Raw genomic sequence first — 21553 nt, 5'->3', positions numbered from 1 at the left:
CCAGCAATATAGATCTAATATGTATGATGAAATGATCAACTATAAGCGGAACATATAGGATGTATCTGTCATTGAAATGTCATCACAGTCAAAACAATTTCATTATATTGTACAAAGCACATGGTAAATGCAAGTTTCACATAGATGATCGTGATTGTACATGGATTTGTACTACACTAATTACATCATCGATGAAGAAACAACTAAAATGCATATGGACCAGGTATTGAAATACATGCTGAACAAGTGGGTTTTATACCAAATGTCAAAGAGAACCTTCAAAGGGAAAAAAATGGTTAAAATATGTGATCCATATTAACCTTGTATAAGCCATCATATGTATAAACTTTTCCACAGTAACTGCTTGCTGACTCATGTCCACGGACAACTCTAACTGGCAAACAATTTTCCATGCTATTCTGCAAAGTGACAAGAAGAATCATTTCTGCTGACAATGCATGTAAACAAAAACATCCACATACGTATACAACTATACAGAAATAGATGCAATCACGGACATTTAAATATTGACATGTGTGTCTACACATGTACTCATGTATAGACATTATATACCAGCTTTGGTGTGCAAAAGTCAGTTAAAAAGGGAAAAGGTTTTCTAAATGATGATCATAAGACCTCATATACATATCCACTACATGCAAGAAATCCACATGAAACATTTATTCTTAAGGGAAGCAAAAAATGATTGCCAATGTGACGGACATGGTGATCCATCCTAGATATATGCAGCAGAAGTCTAGGACCTTGTTCATGATTATCTACATGTAAAAGCACGCTCAGAAGGTTTAAAAAAATTACTGAGCTATTAAGTGATTCTGAAGTTGATTTTACTCTCCTGGAAGCCTACTGAGATCACAAAAGTACATGATCCTGCAAACTTAAATACCCACAGTAATGTCGGTCCATATGCACTATCCTAGGAAACTTTCTTGGTTTCCAAACTCTAGCTATCTCCATGCCAAGAGAATGCAATGCTCAAAGGAACAGATCTATTACTTTAGATGACTTCTCTTCCTCTCTTTTTCTTGGAGAACAAGCCTATGACGCCTCCTCTTTTTTTTCTAATTTTCTACATGAAGTTGCTCTAGTTTTTTCGGCACCCTTATGCCGCCCCACTTCCATGAATATATTGAACTAGTATTAAGGTTTAATGGTTGGCCTTATATTGGCTGCAACCTAGTATCCGAGTCCTACTAGGATACTACAATAGGGAAGGTGGCCGATGCCACGGTGCATCCTTTTGTGCATCGAACTCCCTAGGGAGTTCAATTTCCATCATGTCGCAAAGAGGAGGGAGGAGTGGCATACTTAGGAAAAGTGGTCACCCACTCTCCAAACCAAGGAATGCCATCTCATCCCAAACTGCCCAATTTGGGGCATACTGACCCATACCAATTAGTAATCGGGTCAAGATGGCTAGTTGTGTTGGTATGAGCCTCAAACCGGTCCGAACTGCCGGTTCCACTTGATTCATGCAACCCTTCCTCTCTTCCCATTGCCCTTTTTTCTCTTTCATGCCTAAAATGTGAAAGAGAAAATGAAAGAAAATTCCGCCAAAATTTTGTATTTTAGCATGATTTCACGGTATGATATAGATCTAAGGATGATCTATGCAACAGAGAAGAAATCATAGTTTTTCATCGATCATGTAATTATTTAGATTAAAAATAATAATAGATAAATTAATGTTCAAAAAATTTCTGAAAAATTGGTAGCATGTTTTGGGTTATGCACAATACTTACTAAGTCGATTTAATAGCAACTTATCTAAATTTGGGCATGATTATGGCCACCCAAAGCTAAGCCCAAATTCCAATAAATTTCCAAAATGTGTGATGATTAATAGAATTTTTCTTTTACTCTAAAAGACTTTTAATAGCTATTTTTGTTTTGTTCACTCTATCTACGTCGATAACATTACAAACAATGGAGACTCTAAAAAAGGTCTTCCCGTGTAAAGAGATCAATAGAATTATAGAATTCCTTTATTACCTTGACAATAGTTACTAGTGAAGATTCACACTTAGACCAGTTACGAGTAGTTAAATCACATACTTAGCCAAAAGGCCGTCAAAATACTAGTTGGTGTAGAAAGTGAATCCTTAAATGGCAAGGGAGAATGCCTAGGCAATGAGGTGGGCACCTAGAGTTAAAAATCTCAAAAATTTATTGACGTTAATAGTTAATACAATAGCCTTGTATAATCAAGCTATCACAAATATAATAGCCATAATCTACAGATTTCCCTTTTTTCTCCCATTCGTTGCCCTAAACACTCCTCTTGCCACTAATGATGGAGAGGAGGGCTAAGAGTAGCGAGAGGGCAGTTTGATGAATGATAATCCTTCGATAGATGAAATAAGCATTTGAGACAAAATTAGAAATAGACACCTAAGTAGCAACAAAGCATATAATAAGAAGCTAGGCCCCAAAGGGACTGCCTAGGCAGCCACATGTCACAACCTTGTTAGCTAGAAGTTCAATAGAAGGCCAAGTTACACATCCTGAGAAGTAGCTACTGACTTTACTTCTTCTTACAAGTGATAAACTTTATATTGCTTTTAGTATCAATACCAAAAGGGTTCTTTCTACTCTTTCGTTAGTCCAACCACACCCTTTTGATTGAATGGAGATAGATAATTCCATGTCACTAACTTAGTTCTCAAATGTCAAAGTTGTAATTGACAATTAATTAATTTAGTTGGCCACTACTTTTGGTTATTAACATGCAAAAAAGAAATCAGAAATTAGACACTAAAATTTCAATTTGGAAATGAAATATGTCATTTCCTAGTGCCAACAATGCCTCTTATCTATACTCTATTATTAGATAAGAGAGGAATATGACATTTTGGATTCCGTTTGTCAAATTATATGACTAGAATTACTTAGTCCCTCCCCTCACAAATATTTGCAAAACAATACAATTAAAAAGTTAGATATATAATCTGCATGTGCCTTTATTTACTCCTTCGCCTCTATTTTTCATCTACATGATTGTTTGCAGAAATCCCAAAGAAGTGGGTTCTATTAGAAAAACTCTATCCATCTCTTATCCATATCCCGGACTCTTTTTAAATTTAAAAACAGAAAAATATTTATCTAAAACATGTATTTAGCTCTCTTATCTTTTAAGTCTTTGAACTCTTTTTTTAATTAATTTACTTTTTAACATACATTGCCCATGTCCATTGCTAGTCTGATTTAAATACTTTATACTTCCTCTTCCTGATAGAGAATACTCACCGATATGCAAGTCATAATCATATAGCTCATCAATTCTAAGCTCTCCCCTATGGTGAAGTTCCTTGGGAGCAGTGTCAAACCCATTTTCGCCATCCATATAAGATTGATAGAGTGCTCTTGTTTATAAACTATTACACAAAATAACCCTCATGATAGTTTTACAATAAACTTTGAAAGCTTGGTTTCAATATCAATTTTGGACGGAATTGTGGAGTGTTGACTTGGCAATGTAAGCAGTTTCAGCAGTTTTGTTCTAAGTTTCAAAGCTAAGATGATAAACTTTGAAAAAGCATGTAAAAAAGGAAAAGATAGAAGCCAAAATAAATGAAGTGAATACAAGCTATTACCCAGTAGGTAAGCTTTGTTTGGTTCATAGGCATGAAAGATGAATCCAAATGGAAATCAGAATGGACTAGGAATGGAAGATAGAGAACTAGAATCATCACTTTTCTTCCACTGCTGATGCACAGGAAAGGAATGGCAATTCATCATAATATTTAATTTAACTAGTCATCTTTAGAAATGAAAACAAGTTTATATTAATGTTGTTAATATACTCTTAACTAAGAGGTAGGAGTAAACTAGCATATAACCCTGTGTAGTTTATTCTCCTTTTTCTAGCTATTCTTAAAATGTAGTATAAAATAGATAACAAAATTAGAATATAATATAATAGATATAAGAGCCTAATCATTTTCTAAAATAAATTTTTGATACTGATGTTACGATATACTATCACTCAACAAAATTCTAATAGTCTATATATATATATATATATATATATATATATATATATATATGATATCGTAAAATAATATATAATTGTAAAATAATAATTAGATCATGATGCAACCTACATATAATAAGAAATAGAAAAGTATTGCATTAGAGGATATTTAAATGCAATATAGCAGGGTCGTTAGTGGTTGTACTTCATTTTTAAGTAAGATCATGATCAAATGCAATATGGCAAGCTACAGTACTAGTGTTTGTCATTAATATTAAGCAAATATAGTTATTAATAACATTATTAGTTTCTGTATTAAAATAAACTTCTTAATAAAGAATAGTATTAAATAGGAGCCCTACTTATTATCAAAAATAAAAAGCTCCATTAATAACATTATTACTATAGACATCCATGTGGCAAATGGAGAGCACAGGCCAAGTAGAGCCTTCATTTTAGTATATATATACTAGCCTATAACCCGTGCGATCTGGGCGGTGCAATTTTTCTCCTTTTTCCAATTGTTCTTAAAAAGAAATAGAATAATTAATAGAAACAGAATAAATTATAATAGATATAAGTGCTTGATTATTTTCTAAATAAATTTTTAATATTAATATTATGAAATACTATCATTATACAAAAGTTTAATAGTACATGTATATCTATCGATATAATAAGATAATATATTATTATAAAATAACAAGATTATGGTCCAACCTACATATAATAGGAAATAGAAAAGTATTGCATCTAGGGGGTATTTAAATGCAATATAACAGGTATTTTTGTACTTTCACTTTTAAGTAAGATCGTGATCATAAAAATACAATAGAAATTAATAGAAAAATATTAGTGCAATCTAATGACCAGCATGGGATATAAGCAGAATACAGAACTAAAAAAAATTGTTTTCATTAATATCAGCATACTTTAAGCAATATGGTTATTAATAATATCATTAATTTCTATATTAATTTAGTACTACTAATAATATGGTTTAATAAGCTAAAAGCTTCATATTAATGATATTATATTATTATATTATGATAAAAAATATACTAAATAAGAGCCATACTTATTATCCAAAATGAATAGCTCTATTAACAACCCTATTAGTATAGGCGTCCACATAGCAAATGGAGAGCTCTGCGCAAGCAGAGCCTCCATTTTAGTATGTATGTTAGATTTGACAATTCTAAATGCTTTGGAGGCCTCTCATTATATTATTTATAAATATAATGGATTATTTAATCACGATCATTTTTTAATGTTGTAATGGTTGTTATTTCACATGTTCATTGCTCGACCTAATAAGATAACATTCTAAATTCAAAAGTTAACAAATTAGTTATTCCCATTTTATTCCATAAATGCTATGAACTAATTCATACCAAACATAATTTTCATTCCCATTTTATAGAATGTAGCTATAAAATGGGAAATAAATTTATAAACTATATGATGTCACTATTGTGAATGACAATGTCTTTTGTTTAGTTGCTTGCATTAGTGTTGATTTTAAGTAATCTAGTTAAGGGCTTTAAAAAGGCCTTGGAACCATGAAGGTTTATGTTTATCAACTATCTAGTTATTTAACTAAATAAGAAAAGAAAGAAACAAATTCTGACATCATATAGACTACATACTCAAAGAAATAATGCACAACCTATTATGAAGGTAAAGACCAAAATAAAACTTTAAAAAAGGTAAAATGACTAGATTTAGTTGGTTTCAGCCAAAACATGGAAAGTAGCTCAAACCACCAGAATTGGACAAAACCAAAAACTAAGGGCCCACTATGGTTTGATCGAAGCCAAAACAGTTTTGATTTTAACCAAAATTTAAAACCCAGTTTCCCTTATCACTCAGTTCACAAGAGAGCTACAACACAGCATTGCTAATTTTTTTAATAAAAAAAACTTCAAGACCAAAAGACATCTAAATGTTTTAGTAGCTCTCAGAGTCCATAGAATTAGTGACTATAACCAAGTAATCGACGTTAAAAATGCACGCCATGCTAAATTCAGAGGCCCAACTATGGGCAGAAGTTGATGGTGGAATACAAGTTATCAATAATGATGCTTGAAGCTATGTTTGCTAAGCATTGATTTTAGACACTAATGAAGTTGTTTGGATGCCAATGAGTTTTACTAGAATGGCTATCCATAAAACACGATTCTCTGTAAAATAGATTGATGAAAGATAGGAAGAGACCTGTTTTCCATCAAACTCATTTTTCAGGCTTTGCCTTTTCAGCTTTGGCAAAACAGGTTTATGAAACACAACCAAACAAATGCTTGGTAAAACTCATTCATTTTGAGCTTTTATATACACATTTTGACCAAGCTTGTCAACCAACTAGGACCTAAGTTCCTAATGAAGATTTATAATGACAACTAGAAGGGAAAAAGAAAAGTATCCTCGCATTTAGGACCTGTTTGGTACTGTTTTTTTCCTATTCCTTATTTTAAATATAAACACGGAATTCAATGCAGAAAACATGTTGGGCTACCACATTTCTGTTTCTATTTTTTTAAACAACTTCTATTATTTCTGAAAAAAGCGAAAGGGAAGATTTTTCGCTTTCAGTTTCTGAAAAGTGGGTTTTCGCCATTCTCCTCCCAACACCTCTTCTTTCGCCCAATCTCACCCTCAGCACCATCGTCCCTACCCAACCACACTAGCTCTCCAGGACTCGCTGGCCATCTCTATGTCCGATGCTGAGCTATCCCTCATCCCCGGCCGCGTCGCCGGCCCATCCCCACTTTCTTTTTTTCTACCCCTCCCCCAACTACCTCTCTGTTAGACGTCAAGCTCTCCCTCGTCGCCGACCACGTCGTTGGCCCCATCCCCCTTTCTCTCCCTCGTCGCCGGCCACGACGTTGACCCTTATTGTAAGAAAAAAAAAAAAAAAGCAAACCAAACATGTTTCCTGTTATCAAAAATCTGAAAAAAATAGAAATAGAATTTCTGTTTTCAAATGTCTAAAAAAAAAGAAAAGTGACAACAATGCCAAGTGCAGCCTTAGCGTGAATTGGACAAACAAGGAATGATCAGATGTGCTTCTTGGATAGAGACTAACAGATCTCGACAACATTCTATATGTAGTTATAAGGCAAGTGGTGTAGATATGCTCTGGACTAGGTCACCTTATCAGTGACAGATAATAAAATAAAGTTGGGAGATGTTTAATTCATTACAACCAAGAGGTGCAATTTAACCTCCAACATCCCAAAATCAACAATGGCCCAAGTAGAGTGGAAGAATCTGTCAATTCAAGTTCAGCCAATCTCGACAATGTCTACCCTTGCACATTAACATCTCGAACCTTGAATGTCTAAAATTAGCCTACAATTGAGATGTAGTTTCCAGTGAATAATCCAGTGAAGATGTATTGTTTAGGCTGCATCACATAAATTTAGTCAAATCATCAACAAAGAGTAGAGAATATTGAAGACTGTCATGTTACTGATAAGAAGGCATCCACTTTTTCCACCTTCGAGCCAGTTGCTGTCCTTTTCCCTTTTGTTTTGTCAGCCAGTGCTTTTTGAATATCACTCTCCGAAAGCGACTCTTTTCTTTTTCACCAAGCGGTGGCTGGGCAGTGATCTTTGTGGTAGCGGGGGTAGAACTCGGAAGGCTGGCCGGGGTTGTGTCCTTCCGAGCGGACGAGGTCGGCTCGGTGACCGAGGGCTTGCGTGGAAGCGACATTGCGACCGGTCTCGCTCAGCGAAGAAAGAGAGGTGCAGCTCTCGCCACGTTCGGGTGGGGCTGCTTTTGGTTCGGAGAATGCTTGCCTGTTTCGGCTTTACGCCTTTTTCCCATGCATGGAAGGTGGAGGGTCGCAGACCGCTCGACGAGTGGAAAGAAAAGAGGTCGCGGAAAGCGCCTTCCCCTTTTTGGTTGGTTTAAGGGGCTTTTTCCGGGCAAAATCTTCCTCCTGGGCGAGGACCTCAGAGAATCTCTATTTCAGCTCTCTTTTTCTTCATCAACAAGCTGAGCATTGAGGGGATCCATTTGGGGTCAGGTAAAGGTATCGAACCATCTATTTAACCCCAAGACTTCTTTCCTCCAAGGAAAAATGGAACCGATCGAGCTGAGCTTGTATGTAAAAAGGGAAAAGGAGATTCAACGAATGCTTGACGCCGGTATCATATTCTGTGCGTGCCGGGCCCTTCGGATGTCGATATTTTGGCCGAGTTCCCCGTAGCGTAGGCCCCTATGTTACGCGGTCTTAATAGGCTTAGCCCGCAAACAGATATACTGGCTTCCGTTGGTGATGGTTGTTAAGGTTGACGCCTCTCTGCCTGCTCCTTATGTCGATACTCCCGTCTTCTCGAAAGGTTGTCAAGTCCTGGTCACAAGGTTGATCGAAGAAGGTCCTCGCTTCCTCGGAGGAGTTGAGCTGGTCTTTGGATTGGAGTAGAAAGATGGAGAAGATTTGAGGGTCCCTACTTTCTTGCTCTTTTTTCCTTTTTTGTCGACATGAGTTGGGCTAACGGGGTTGTTCCTCTCGGACCTGACCAATCCGAAAGACAATAGCATCTGCGTGGCAGGCAAAGCCCGAAGGCTGCTATCCCCTCGGCCTTCTTCGTTTTCGATGAAAAACAAATCGACATCTCGATCTCCGAAAGCGTTTTCCTTACCCCGCCGCATCTCCCTCCCTTCGTCGAGCCTTTCCTTTAGTGGTTGTGAGGAAGGTGGATACCTATGAGTCTGCGGCATAAAAACAAAACCGCCCAACATCGATCCGATTGAACTTCTGACTCCTCGCTCTTCGCCCCTGACCCTCCACCCAAACCCGGGTTTTGGAGACCCACGTTCTACCGAACTGAACTAAGAGCGCTTTCTTACGACAGGAGAAAAAGCTGTAAAGAAGAAAAGGATGATTTTTGTACCGCATGCATATAGTCGGATATCGGTCAGCAAAGATCAAAGCGAGATCCAAGCTCAAAAAGAAGGTCTCTTCTCCTCTCGGGGTTTATGGATGGATTCAGTCAGCCTCACTCCTTCCTTTTGAAAAGTGACGCTTTGCGTCTTCGCTTCCGAGGGTTAGGGTCAAGGGCCGTTTCGAGCAAGCTTTCGCTTTTTCTCCCGTTTAAGGACAAAAATACAAATAGTTAACCACTTTGTTTAAGCAGGCTTAGATACAAACTTGGAAACTCACAACAAAGTAATGTTTGAACATTCAATCTTGGTTGCTTTGATATCCTCCATCACACAGTTTGGTAGCATCAAGGCCTGTTGGTTTAACTTCATCTCCATTGTTTTACAAGTCAATAAAACCAATCTCTGTTTTTGTTCCTTTTCTTTACTAACCGTAGTTATCAGGCTTCACGTAAGGCTCCATTCTGGCCCAGTGCATGTGAGAACTAGTGGCGAAGCGATAGGCCAGCAAGGGGCAGACTAGTCATGTGAACAGCTAATCTGGTCACCATAAAAATCTACTAGATAGAATGGTGCAAACACCTCACAGAATAGATATTGTGCCACTTCCACCATCTTTATTTTCAATTCTTTCTTCTTTTCATTATATCATTATACTAATTTTTAATCTTAATATGTTTTAATCTTATTTATGCTACTTTTTAATCAAATCCTCTGGAGAACAACCAGCAAAACTCACATAAAATCACACAACATTTGTAGAAGTATCATGTCCTATTAGCTAAAAACAAATAATGGAAAACAAATCATAAGAAAAACAATAACTAAGAGACAAACCTTTAATGCCAAATTACCACGTTCCATCTTTTGATCCCGGATCTGATGCTTATTACCAAGCAAATCATGTCCACCTTGACCAGTATAAACAATATTTTCAGAGTTGTCCAGGTCATCTTCGTACATGCCCGACAACACAATGCATACTGCAAGTGGAAACTTGTAGCCCTTGTATTGCTCCTACCACAATAAAAAGTTTAATAAATTCTTGATTATTTGCATTCTATTTTGAGATTTGGAGATAAGCACTAGAGAAGCAAAAAGAAATCATGCCTTGAAACAAGCAGAAAATGAGAGAAACACACTAGCTTTTTTAGCTGAAAAAGCTTTAAGTATACAATAAACAAAACATACAAAAGCAAAAGATATGCAGAGAAAAATATCATAAAGAAAAATATGCAGATTTATTCTTACAAATCAAATAAGCGAGTACAACGGTTTCAAAAATATGTAATAAAATGGTCGATCAATCATTTTCTTAAAAGGCCCAGCATAAGGTTTAAATAGCAGTTAATCAACTAATGAAATTTAGTGGATAAACACACCAACCATGCAGCTACGCATGCAAAAAACATTTACTCAGAAGACTGTTTAAAAGAAAAAATAAATCAAATGCACTAATATCTAAATTCTATATATGTAATAAAATGCACTAAATGCACTAATAAATCAAATAAGCGAGTACAACGGTTTCAAAAATATGTAATAAAATGGTCGATCAATCATTTTCTTAAAAGGCCCAGCATAAGGTTTAAATAGCAGTTAATCAACTAATGAAATTTAGTGGATAAACACACCAACCATGCAGCTACGCATGCAAAAAACATTTACTCAGAAGACTGTTTAAAAGAAAAAATAAATCACATGCACTAATATCTAAATTCTATATATGATCAATATAGGATACGCAAGAAAGAATTGGCAAAAAAATAAATATTGAGAATCTTATGAAGATATCAAGAGCAGACATACATGGCAATCAAAGAATATGAGAAATGAAAAGAAAAAAGAGACTAAATATGAAAAAACCATTGGAACATAATTATTTAAAACATTCAGCAAAAAAACTAACTGCATTTTGAAGTACTATAGAACAACTACATGGCTTAAACCATTGAAACTTCATTCCAGAAACCAACAGTCAACCTTAAATACCCTGACCAACAAGGGCTAGCCAATATATGGACCCAGTTAATCCATGTTAGAGAATGATTTGCACTCACTCCTAACATAAAGCCTAGAAACACAATTGTTACAGATAATCCATGTTTGAGAATGATTTATATTCACTCCTAACATAAAGCCTACAAGCACAATTGTCCTAATCCCTTACTCAAGGCAGCCTTAAGCAAAAGCGAGATCCACCATGAAGCAAACATGGCAAGTTGATGAGTAAGGAAACCTACTATACTTCCAAAACTATACAATTCAAGCTCACAAAACATTAGACCTGGAAAGGCTCTAAAGGGAGAGGAAATATGGCTAATTTGAGATGGGGGCTACCTTTATTTTTAAGGGACAAACTATAAACCAAAAATACACAGAAAACATAAAACTCTAATTTGAGGAAAGGTGGCTAATTTGAGATATATAATCCACCACCTGTATTTTTAATGATTAACAAATGAACAATTAATTTTTACTAATTGCATGAGGATATACTCTGTATATTACCAATTTTGCATAGGATTGTCCCATGTAATCAATTCCATTCAACCAGTGACTATGAAGACCTACAACCACCATTTCTGCTCGTGAATAGAATTGGTGCCCAGCATCAATTCCTGCCAAAATATAGGCCAACTGCTTAGTCTATATGTCTTCACAAATGCTATTGACCTATTATAGTACAGGAGCACTAAATAGAAGTTCTTCAATAAATGAAAATACATACAAAACTTGGCATTCATTTAAAAAAAAAAAACATCAGCTAAATAAGACTAGAACAGCATATCACAATTTTATTACACTACCAAGCAATACTAACCAGGAAGATGGCCCATCCTTTTCTCAGGGTACAGAACAGTTCCAGTCTCAATCATCTGGAAAACAAATTGGAAAAACATAATCATATTGTAATCTTAATAGAGTATAGCTGTAAGTCTGTAACTTTGATGCTTGAAAGGCATAGCACTGCCAATTATGTTTTGACATCCCAAAGATGAATCAACTTAAAATATTAATTTCTGAGCAAACAAAACCACAATTCTAAAGGAAAATCTGCATCCATGTAACAAAATTTGACACAAATCAAATATTATATATTGATCATGAAAATCAACAGCTTAAATATTTATCATTTACTATGTTAGGAAACCTAATACTTTGAAATCCACATAATGAATTAATAGGAAAACAATAAAGTATCAACAGTTACAAACTTTTGATTATTTTCCTGTCATTGTATCACACAAACCTGACTACTTACTTTAATAAAATCAAAAAAAAAATACACATAATAATATGAGATTAATGAAGAAATGTCTTGCCAAATCAGCATTTCACTTGCTATTAAACTGAATAAGCACAACCAATTCGATTGATGTCTTTACCATCCAGGAATGTTCATAAATCACCACAGAGAACCAAGGAAGAAGTGTGACAGAAAAAACCCATGGTGTCATAGATCTTGTATTATTGTATTCACCTCAATGGGAGAAATTTTTCTTTCATACCGAAAAATACTTCTGCCATTTTGACAAATAGCATAAAAAGAATTATCATTTTATATTAATGTTCCGGTTACTTGATGTCATATTTACAATACTTTCCTGGTGAATCAGTCTTATCTGAATCTAACAGGTGTACCTAACACACTCAAGGTTAGTTAATATCTCAATTACCTAACATACTCAATGTTAGTTAATATCTCAATTAAAAAAGTCCAATCATTCTTTCATGTTTCTTTTTTACTAGGACAAAAGGAAATCCAGACAAAATTGGATGAGAGAGCAACTTGAACCCATGTCATTGGTACCAACCGTCAATGGCTTCTACAAACTGCACCCATTGACACCCTCCATTTCTTTCATGTTTCAAACGTATCTTTTAACCTCATGCATGTATGACTTGTTGAGAAGCAATATCAATTAGCAAAATCCATAATCAACATAACATATCACTATGAATTTGCTTTTCTGAGTTTCGAAAATATATAACTAGTCTAAATTGCATGTTAAGTACATCTGCTTCTTTCTAAAAAAGCTGATAAAAAGTATATGTTAGTAACATAGTATATTGATTATTTTGCCATAATTTTCGTTTAGCAAGCAAAACAATTGCAAATGATAGATAAAAAGTAACAAAACCAACCATCATATAGTTAGAAGTACAAGCAAATCATGTACAACCTGAAAGACAAATTAAACGAGGCAAAAGGAAACATCACTTAATTTTTTTTTATTTTCAGAATATAAGCATGTTTGGTAGAGTCAATTATTTCTAAAAACATAAACATGATGATAATGTCTGGGGCGGTGGTCGTGGTGGCTGGCAGGGACAATGAAGGCAATAGTGGTGGTGGTGGTGGCGGCAATGATCCTGAAAGCACTAGCAATGTAGCGGCAAGGGGTGGTGGCAGCCACGATAGTGGTGGTCGAGGCACCAATAATATGATGGTGATGAAATAATGGTGATGGTGAGGTGGAGGCCGTGGTGGCGGTGGTGTGGCGAAGGCAGTGGGGGTAACAACGGCAACGATTGTGTTGGTGGTAGTGTGAATCGCAGTGGTGGAGAGGACAACGGTGATGGTGATAGCAGATCATGGCGACAACAGTAGTATCGGAGACAACAACAATCGTAGAGGCAACGGCAGCTATGGCGGTATAGGTGGCATCAATGCTGGTGATAAAATACATGAGTTTCTAATTTTTGAAAATAACAAAAGTAAGAATTTTTTTACTTTTTCAAAAATAGCGAAAGCACAGTTAGCAGAACCGTCTTGAATCGGGCGGTTCCGACCGTTTCAAGCCGTCTCGACGGCTAACCGACACGGTTCCAGCAACAGAAACGAAATCTATTGCTGGAAAGGGAGAAGGAGAAGGAAAGAAAAAAAGAGAGAGAGGGAAAGAAAGGGAGGGGAAGGAATAGTAAGGGAGATGGAGGCCAGCCGGCGGAAGCCGGCGAGCCACGCGGAGGACGCTCCTCCGAGCTCTGCGGCACCACGGCCGAAACACAGGTCAGGTCTCCTGTTTCGTTCGAAAGATGGGTCCAGCCACTTTTTTATTTTGCGATTTTTAAATAAAGTCAGCAAGCGATCGAAACAGAAGTCCAACCGCTTTTTTTAATTTCACGACTTTTAAATGAAGTCGAAAAATCGCTTGCCGATTTCATTTAAAAATTGCCAAATAAAAAAAAAGGGTTGGACCCCTGTTTCCAACAAAATAGGGGATTCGCCCTGTTTGTCGACCGCGGAGGTTTTCTTCGCCTCCTGCCTAGGTCGCCGGCCTCCGCCACCCTCAGTCGGCCTTCCTCCACCCTCAGTCGGCCTTCCTCCCTCTCTCCCCCTTCTCTCTCTTTTTCTCTCTCCCTCGCCTCCTCTACTATGTCGGTACGGGCCCAGCACGGCACAGTGCAGGCCCGTACTGACTAGTCCCGCCGAGCAATCGGTACGGAGCCCGATACCGATTCCGCCAGCATTGAACGAAAGTAAGAAGTTTTTACTTTCATTTTTCTAGAAATAATGAAAATAACTTTTCAAAAATGAAAAATAAAAATAATAGCATCAAACATGTGTTGTCTCAGTTTCTATGATTTTGTTTTAAAATAAGAGCTAATCCAAATTGCACTATAAGCATTCCAAAAAAGATAAGAGCAACAAAAAGAAGAAAATAATACAACTCAAACCAACTATTTTTACTTAATTAGTGAGTATGGTAGTGAATACAACATATTGTGAAAAGATGGACACAACAAAAAGGAGTAAAACACATACCTTGCTGATTGCCTTAAGATCAGGCCGTTTTGATGCTCGCTTTACATCCTCTTCACAACCACCTCCCCTCTGCACAAGAATTAAAGCAAGGTGCTATTTATAGATGATCTTAGATTTCTTCTTCAACATAATAATTCAAGCGTGTTTGGAAATACAGATGCACATCATCTTAGCAAGTCATACATCGTATTATCAAAACCAAATTATAACATCTATATTGTTGCACGATGTTACAATATCAGTTATTGCAATTCTTGGAGAAAAGCAATTTTGATGGCTTTCTAAAAATCACGAGGGGATTGCATGTTTGCTTTCTTGAAACTAAGTATGTTATTTATTCATTTTAAATAAACATGTAGTTTCAAATGCCCACTTAAAATTATCATCCCTAATTATATTTTTAGTTGTAAGACTCTACGTACCCATTAGTGTTAAGATTCCTTTTAAACATTTGAAACTCTAATTAGTGTCTCTCATTCTTCTTGACCTCTCTAAGTCACTGATAACAAAATTTTGTAAAGAGCATGCTCAGAGAGAGATAGAACACATCTTTGTAATACAAGATGACCATCAAAAAAATGAAATAATAAGGAAACCAGCAAGAATGAGTAGATGAATTTATTTCCTATCTAAAATTGTATATTTCTCCTATTCTAGGGCTCGTTATAATATCCTTGCTTTATCAAATAAAAACAATACAACGGAGCACCAATAAATAAGATATAAATAAAGGTTATGTTTACCTTAGAATCCTTCAATTCCGATACACCAACCTCTAATATCTTGCCCTTCCTTTTTTTGGTTGAAAAATTGAAATAAACTAAGATGAACATGTTTCAAGCAAGAATATATTGACTAGCTGAAACTTACCTTAGGATTTGAAGATTTAGGAACTTTTGAGAGTTTAGCCCCCACTTGCTTAAATCTTTGCTCTTCCTCCTGTCCAGAAATTAAACAGAATATCTAATAGTATGTTACACAACACAAAAGGAAATGAAGCAGCAAGCTACATACCCATGTTTTTATATACATGGGATGCTTTTGAACATAGGGAACTCTTATACAGTTTTTGGTTGAAAACAATTTTCAGATCTATGACTTAATATAATTCACTGATGCCTTCTGCTTAAGTATTTTTCATGTGTTAAAAAGCATTTGCTACTCAAAAATACTTTTTCAGTTTTACATTGTGGACAATGAGTGTCCAAAGTTCAATCCCAACCGATATATGTAGTTCAATCCAGAGCAGAATATGAAGTTTTTCTCTTTTGTTTTTTCAAATATATATGAACTGTATTTGCAACAGGGATCTCATAGATGTAGTCTAGCAGGTTCAAGAAAGGAAATCTCAGGAGAATGCAACAACTTTCTGCAACAGTGAGGATTAGAGGATTCTCTTATGTTGGTCCACAAACCTGAACAAAGTGAAGGTAATGACTATTGAAAGCCCTTAGGGTTTCCTTCACCCTGGCTTGTGCACTCTTACCAGGACCTGTCTGGTCCCGATCACCACCTTCTCCGTTTGCTACATTGCCACCACCTCCGTTCAGCACGGCCTCTCCTTCTACACCACCACCAGTATTCAAATCTACAAGCTCATCAGACCGAAACGAGGCCGAGGGAGCTTCAGACACTTGCTTCCCGAAATCAAGCTTCGCTCTCTTTCTCACCACCTGCTTCTTTGCGCCAGTTTCCACCTTCTTCCGCCCATAGTAAGGCCTCTCCTTCCCCATATATCTCAGACTACACCTCCTTCCCCCAGAAGCAGTGGCCTCAACTGAGGCAATCTCTTCTCCACCAGGAGACACCGCCGGTACCATGGGTAAAGCGACCGGAACCCTCTCGACAGCATCTCCCACCATCTGAACAACAAACCACCAACCATCAAAAAAAAAAAAACCCATAAAAAATACACACAAGAAAAGAAGATTACGTTACTAGAACAAATGCAGCACGATCTCTTACCTTCAAACCCTGAAACGATCTCAGAGAACAGGCGCACGAACTAGAATTCCAATATCTAATATTTCTACTAAGCTTCCTGGAGATAAAAAGGCCAGACTTAACCCCAAAACCTCCGATACTCGAATCGATCAAACAAATAGATAGCTCATGACACGAGAATCAAAAACCTAGGTTTCTAGGTTGGAAAAACGAAGACACCAAACACGAGAATGGGATCCCGAGTGCAGGACAAATCTGGTGAAATTTGTACCTGGAGAGAGGACAAATCCAGAGCTCGGAGAGAGCGAGAGGACGATATCTAGGGATTTTATCGGCAAGACGGAGATAAGAAGGAAGAGACCGCTATAAACAGATAGCTCAGAAGCTCCAACATCGCTTCGTCTCCTCCGCACCTCGCTTCGTCTCTCGCTCTTTTTGGCGTGCTGGGTGCCGACAAGCGACGGTGGGGAAAGCGGGAAGTAGGAAATGAAAAAGGGGGCAGGGAGGGGGTGGGAAGGGTGGTTCTATATACACCCCCCCTATTGCTCAGGACACCCCCCAAAAATTAAAAAAAAATTAAATACTCTCTACAACCCCCATTTGCTAAGGACACCCCTAAAAAATTAAAAATTCCTAAATTACCCCCCACCCTCCCCACTCCCTCACCTAAATTGCTCTCTACACCCCCCAAACCCCCCCCACCCCGCTCTTCCCCTCCAAAACACCCGCCGGCTTCTCCCTTCCGCCCAAAAAACCTCGCCTCAAGCACCTCGCCGGCGGCCAAACCCCCTCCGTCTCCCTTTGAACTGTTCCGCCCAAAGCACCTCGCCAACGCCCAAAACCCCCCGTTCCCCCTTCTCCCTCTCGTCGCCGGCATTCTCCCGATCTCCGACCACCTCGCCGGCTTCTCCCGGAACCACCTCCCCGGCCATCTCCCGAGCAACGAGCACCTCGCCGGCGCCTCCACGACCACCTCGAGGTAGCTCCCCCCCTCCCGGCTTCAGCACTGGTTCTTTGAACCAGTGCCTTCGGTTCGGCCCCATGGGGCCGACCCGCTGCAATTGGGTCGGCCCCATGGGGCCGACCAAAATATATTGGTTCGGCCCCATGGGGCCGACCCAATGTATCTTGGTCCCCATGGGGCCGAATCCAAATTTTTTTTTTTTTTCTGTTGCTAGACTAAGGATTATTTTTATTCCCAAATTTTAGCCTAGATCACGTCCTTAGGGTGAATTGGATACCCAACATCAAGGACAAGTTTTTCATTACTAGATTAGATAGTAATTTGAGAAGTAGGGATAATTTAGAATCATTATCATATAGCATTAACATGGTGCATCCAAATATGATGATCTTGTTACCTTCATCGATGTCATTCTTGATCTTGGAATGATTATCTCATATCAAATGCTCTATCAAATAATAAAACCACAACATTAGTTAACGAACAAAAACTAAAAACAAAAACTAAGAACTGCGGCATAGTTTTAGGTAAAGTCTATTATTGAGTTATGTCTTGAGTTTACGAGTCGTATACTTTTGAATTATCATTTATGTATGCAATTGAAGTAACATTGAATTATTTATCACAAAACCCAATCATGTAGATTCCAAGAAGTAACTTGTTTCTTTTTTGGCTTGTTTTATCATTTATCATTTATGTATGCAATTGAATTATTTTCTTTGATATAGCCTAACATTGAATTTCTATATTTTCAGACATGGATCCCGGTCCCTCCAGAGTTAGACCTACGGCGTCAGCTAGGAGACGTCGTGCTAGGATTGCTTCTCCCGAGCCTGCTCATATGCCATCGCCCTCTCATGAGTCAGAGCATGATGATATGCCCGCTAGGGGCGAAGACGATGAGTCCGTTGGACCATGTCCAGGAGGTCCAGAGGATGAGTCCGTCCTGATCAGTTTCAGGACGCATATAGCAGCTTCCATCTGGAGGCAACAGGTATTGTTTATTTGTTATAGCATTATATTTTGTTTATTGATGTTTTATAAAGTAGTAGTAATTATACATTTATTGTGTTATAGCATTACATTTCCGTAGTGCCTGCATGTATCCGTCCACGCCGCAACAAATCTTTCCTTGTATTTGCTCAGCCAAGTATCTGACACATACTGTAGTGCATCTGGATAGGTACCGAACTCTCTCTGCAGTGCACTCCAGCGATCATTATACTCGTCTTCCGTGGAGGACAGCACTAGTACATTCCAACTCATAATAAATTTATCCCATTTCTCCTTTAATTCGAAAATTTTTTTGCACTTGGCCAAAACATTCCTACTAATATGCCATCTACATAATAAATGTCTAGCAGTAGGAAATACTCTATGAATTGCATTCATCAAAGCCAAGTCTCTATCTGTAACAATCAACTCAGGCAAAACATCATCAGCTATGACACTGTGCAATCTCTCTAATGCCCAAGTATAGCTTTCTTCCCGCTCAGAATTTAAGTATACAAAAGCAATTGAAAATGTCATGTCAGTAGATGTCACCCCCACAATCTCTAAGAGCGGAAGACGATACCTATTCGTCTTGTACGTGCAATCCATTATCAACACACGGGGAAATGCACGGAACAAATCAATGCTGCCAGGGTGTGCCCAAAATAAGTCATGCACAACATCCGTATTAGTACAATTCCTATGCCACTCAATATATTTAGCCTCTTATAATTTACCTAATAGATGTTGCATTTCAGACCTCCCGGCTTTCTCTACAACCTTAAACCGTTGACGTACATTGTAGATAGTCTTGATAGTCGTAACATTGAGGGCATCTCTTTCCTTCAATGTGGATAATATGTCCTTTGGACGAACCAAACTCTTCGACATATCCACTAACAATTCCGTCTCCTGCTCAGATAATCTCCCTGCATATGAGTGCCCCTCCAGATTCTCTGCAGCGGGATGATTGTGCACTCCACATACGACCAGTAATATCCAATCATCCGCAGTATCCAATTTCTTTCCTCTTAATGCAAAAGGGCATCCACACTTCTTTGTCCCACAGGCAGTCTTTATTCGCTTTTCTTTTTTGGTTCGGTACGTCCCACCCCTCTCACAACCTAACGTAATTCTGGGTTTCTTAGAAATGGTACCTGCATCGGATGATTTGATTACAATAACAAAACCATTTCGCCTTCCAGCTTCACGACACCAATTACACAAGTCCTCTCTACTCTTGAAGATCTATACATTAAACAATTTATGTAAGTACACAGTTGTAAAAATAGCTCGCTAAACTAATACAAAATTGCACAATACATTATAATACCTCGTAAGTTGTAAATTCGCTTGTGTAATCCAGTACAAATTCTGATCCAATTATACTCGATTCGGTTGTAGCATAGCCCTACATATAAAATAATTTATCACCAAGAATTAATGAATCAGAGGATCTGTTCGGCACAAAATTCAGCACGGCACGCGATTTGGCACCAGAAGCCTTCTGTTCGGCTGCACAGTGCCGAACAGAAGGCTTCTGTTCGGCTGCACAGTGCCGGACAGAAGCCTTCTGTTCGGCACTGTGCAGCCGAACAGAAGGCTTCTGTTCGGCACTGTTCAGCCGAACAGAAGCCTTTTGTTCGGCGATCCAGTGCCGAACGGAGCACGAACCGTGAAAAAAAAAAATTTCGAAACAAGGTGGAACACGTACCTTTGCGGCCGATTCTTCGTCCCAAATCACTAGTTGCTTGTCCATGCTTCGAATGGGGCTTAAATCTCCTTCAAAGATCGCCTAAACGATGTAAATGGATCGAGGGGTTTAAGGGGGGTTTGAGGGGTGTTTTTTTTTTTTCTTTTCAAAACGAAACAGAGGAGGAGGAAGGGGGGGTGTACTGAGAAAATTTCAAGGGCAATATGGTAATTACACTAAAGGTTAGTTTGGGTATTTTTTTTTGGTTTTTGGGGGGTGTCCTTAGCAATAGGGGGGGTGTATATAGAACCGGGAAGGGACGCGTTGGTAGCTCTATATAAATGCTCCACTGAATTTGGACTTATTTACGCTATGGGCCACTGCGGGGGTGGCTTTCCATTAGGGGAGGTATACGATATAGCTTCTCGGGTTTATCATCTCTAACATCTCCCTGACGTCTCGTAATCGATTATAGCTTGGCACGATTTCAGCCGGTCCCAAAAAAAAAAAAATATGGTAACCTACTAAATCAAATTGGTAGTAAAAAAAGTACTTAAAAAGAAATATATTAATTGCTCCGATCAATAGATAAGAAAAAAGTTTAGCTGCTCGTTCGCAATCCTTGCAATTCTAACTATGTAGATCAACACCCTCTATTCTACAATACCAGGCACAGCACCCCCAAGTATAATAAACTCTGGATGCCACTCTCTTATTCTTCAATCTCCTTTTCATCCCTTTTATTTCCTCTCAAAACTCTGGCTGACTTAAGTATCAAAAAGTCTCCAACTAAACATATTCTGGTGACCCTTAATTGTTTTCTCTAATTGCATATGAGACCCGGCACGATGAAATATTTCTCCAGCCCATTGGAGCATAGCAGCATTGCTTATCAGCCCATCTATTTATCAAGTCAGGTTTTGGGCGGCAATAGGAGGAGGTAGAGAAAATAGCAGTATCCTTATCTAAGAATTATGTGATACGAGATTGATGGTGACTGGAAACAATTTAGTGTCACATAGTTCAGTTGTTACGTAAATCATGTAATACTCCTCAAAAAAGATTAATGGCCATAATTTAGCTATTATGTAAATTATGTGATACTCCTTGAAAAAGAAAGTGATGGTGATTGGAAAATTGGGGGAGTGGGAAAAGGTGGTGATAATTTAGCTCCAAAAATTATGCGAATATACATAATGGATGGGAATTAGGAAAGTGTGTCTGGATGGATGGATTTCTATGGTTTTTGTTACGCCTTGGAACCAACCAAGCCGACATGGTAGACCGACCAATAGAAACTCGACA

The 21553-nt window shown here is 37.8% G+C and overlaps 2 protein-coding genes across 3 annotated transcripts in view; both read right to left on the bottom strand.

Moving 5' to 3' along the window:
- The window catches only part of LOC103723084 (histone-lysine N-methyltransferase, H3 lysine-9 specific SUVH4-like), a 49955-nt gene extending 32857 nt beyond the window's left edge, over nucleotides 1-17098 (bottom strand). Inside the window, exons 1-9 of one of the 2 annotated variants that reach the window (XM_088708481.2) lie at nucleotides 16870-17098; nucleotides 16620-16695; nucleotides 16070-16516; nucleotides 15525-15593; nucleotides 14655-14723; nucleotides 11709-11763; nucleotides 11396-11505; nucleotides 9722-9901; nucleotides 321-419 (exon numbers count right to left, since the gene is read on the bottom strand). In XM_088708481.2, the coding sequence (XP_088564607.2) occupies nucleotides 321-419; nucleotides 9722-9901; nucleotides 11396-11505; nucleotides 11709-11763; nucleotides 14655-14723; nucleotides 15525-15593; nucleotides 16070-16516 (1029 nt within the window). In that variant the 5' untranslated portion in view covers nucleotides 16620-16695; nucleotides 16870-17098. Of the gene's footprint in view, nucleotides 1-320; nucleotides 420-9721; nucleotides 9902-11395; nucleotides 11506-11708; nucleotides 11764-14654; nucleotides 14724-15524; nucleotides 15594-16069; nucleotides 16517-16619; nucleotides 16736-16869 lie in introns of those variants that run through there. The other variant, XM_088708482.2, reaches the window with a different exon arrangement.
- Nucleotides 17099-18418: 1320 nt separating this feature from the next.
- LOC149751537 (uncharacterized) lies at nucleotides 18419-20547 on the bottom strand. Its single transcript, XM_089926851.1, has 3 exons — nucleotides 20270-20547; nucleotides 19889-19966; nucleotides 18419-19803 (listed from the first exon to the last, which is right to left on the bottom strand). The coding sequence occupies exons 1-3, from the start codon at nucleotides 20312-20314 to the stop codon at nucleotides 19282-19284; spliced, it is 645 nt and encodes a 214-aa protein (XP_089782977.1). The 5' UTR covers nucleotides 20315-20547; the 3' UTR covers nucleotides 18419-19281.
- Nucleotides 20548-21553: the final 1006 nt, after the last annotated feature.

This window comes from Phoenix dactylifera, chromosome 12 (genome assembly GCF_051530095.1).
Source record: "Phoenix dactylifera cultivar Ajwa chromosome 12, Ajwa_hap1_PhDact_Kaust_v1.1, whole genome shotgun sequence".
NCBI lineage: Eukaryota > Viridiplantae > Streptophyta > Magnoliopsida > Arecales > Arecaceae > Phoenix > Phoenix dactylifera.
This window is presented reverse-complemented; position numbering and strand designations above follow the sequence as displayed.

What these genes read in the sequence shown, in the direction of transcription:
- LOC149751537 (XM_089926851.1), bottom strand. Translation starts at nt 20,314, where the DNA reads ATGGACAAGCAACTAGTGATTTGGGACGAAGAATCGGCCGCAAAG. An exon ending in ACGAAGAATCGGCCGCAAAG is followed by an intron (nt 19,967 to 20,269) that starts GTACGTGTTCCA and finishes TTTTATATGTAG; the next exon opens with GGCTATGCTACAACCGAATC. An exon ending in GCGAATTTACAACTTACGAG is followed by an intron (nt 19,804 to 19,888) that starts GTATTATAATGT and finishes TTTAATGTATAG; the next exon opens with ATCTTCAAGAGTAGAGAGGA.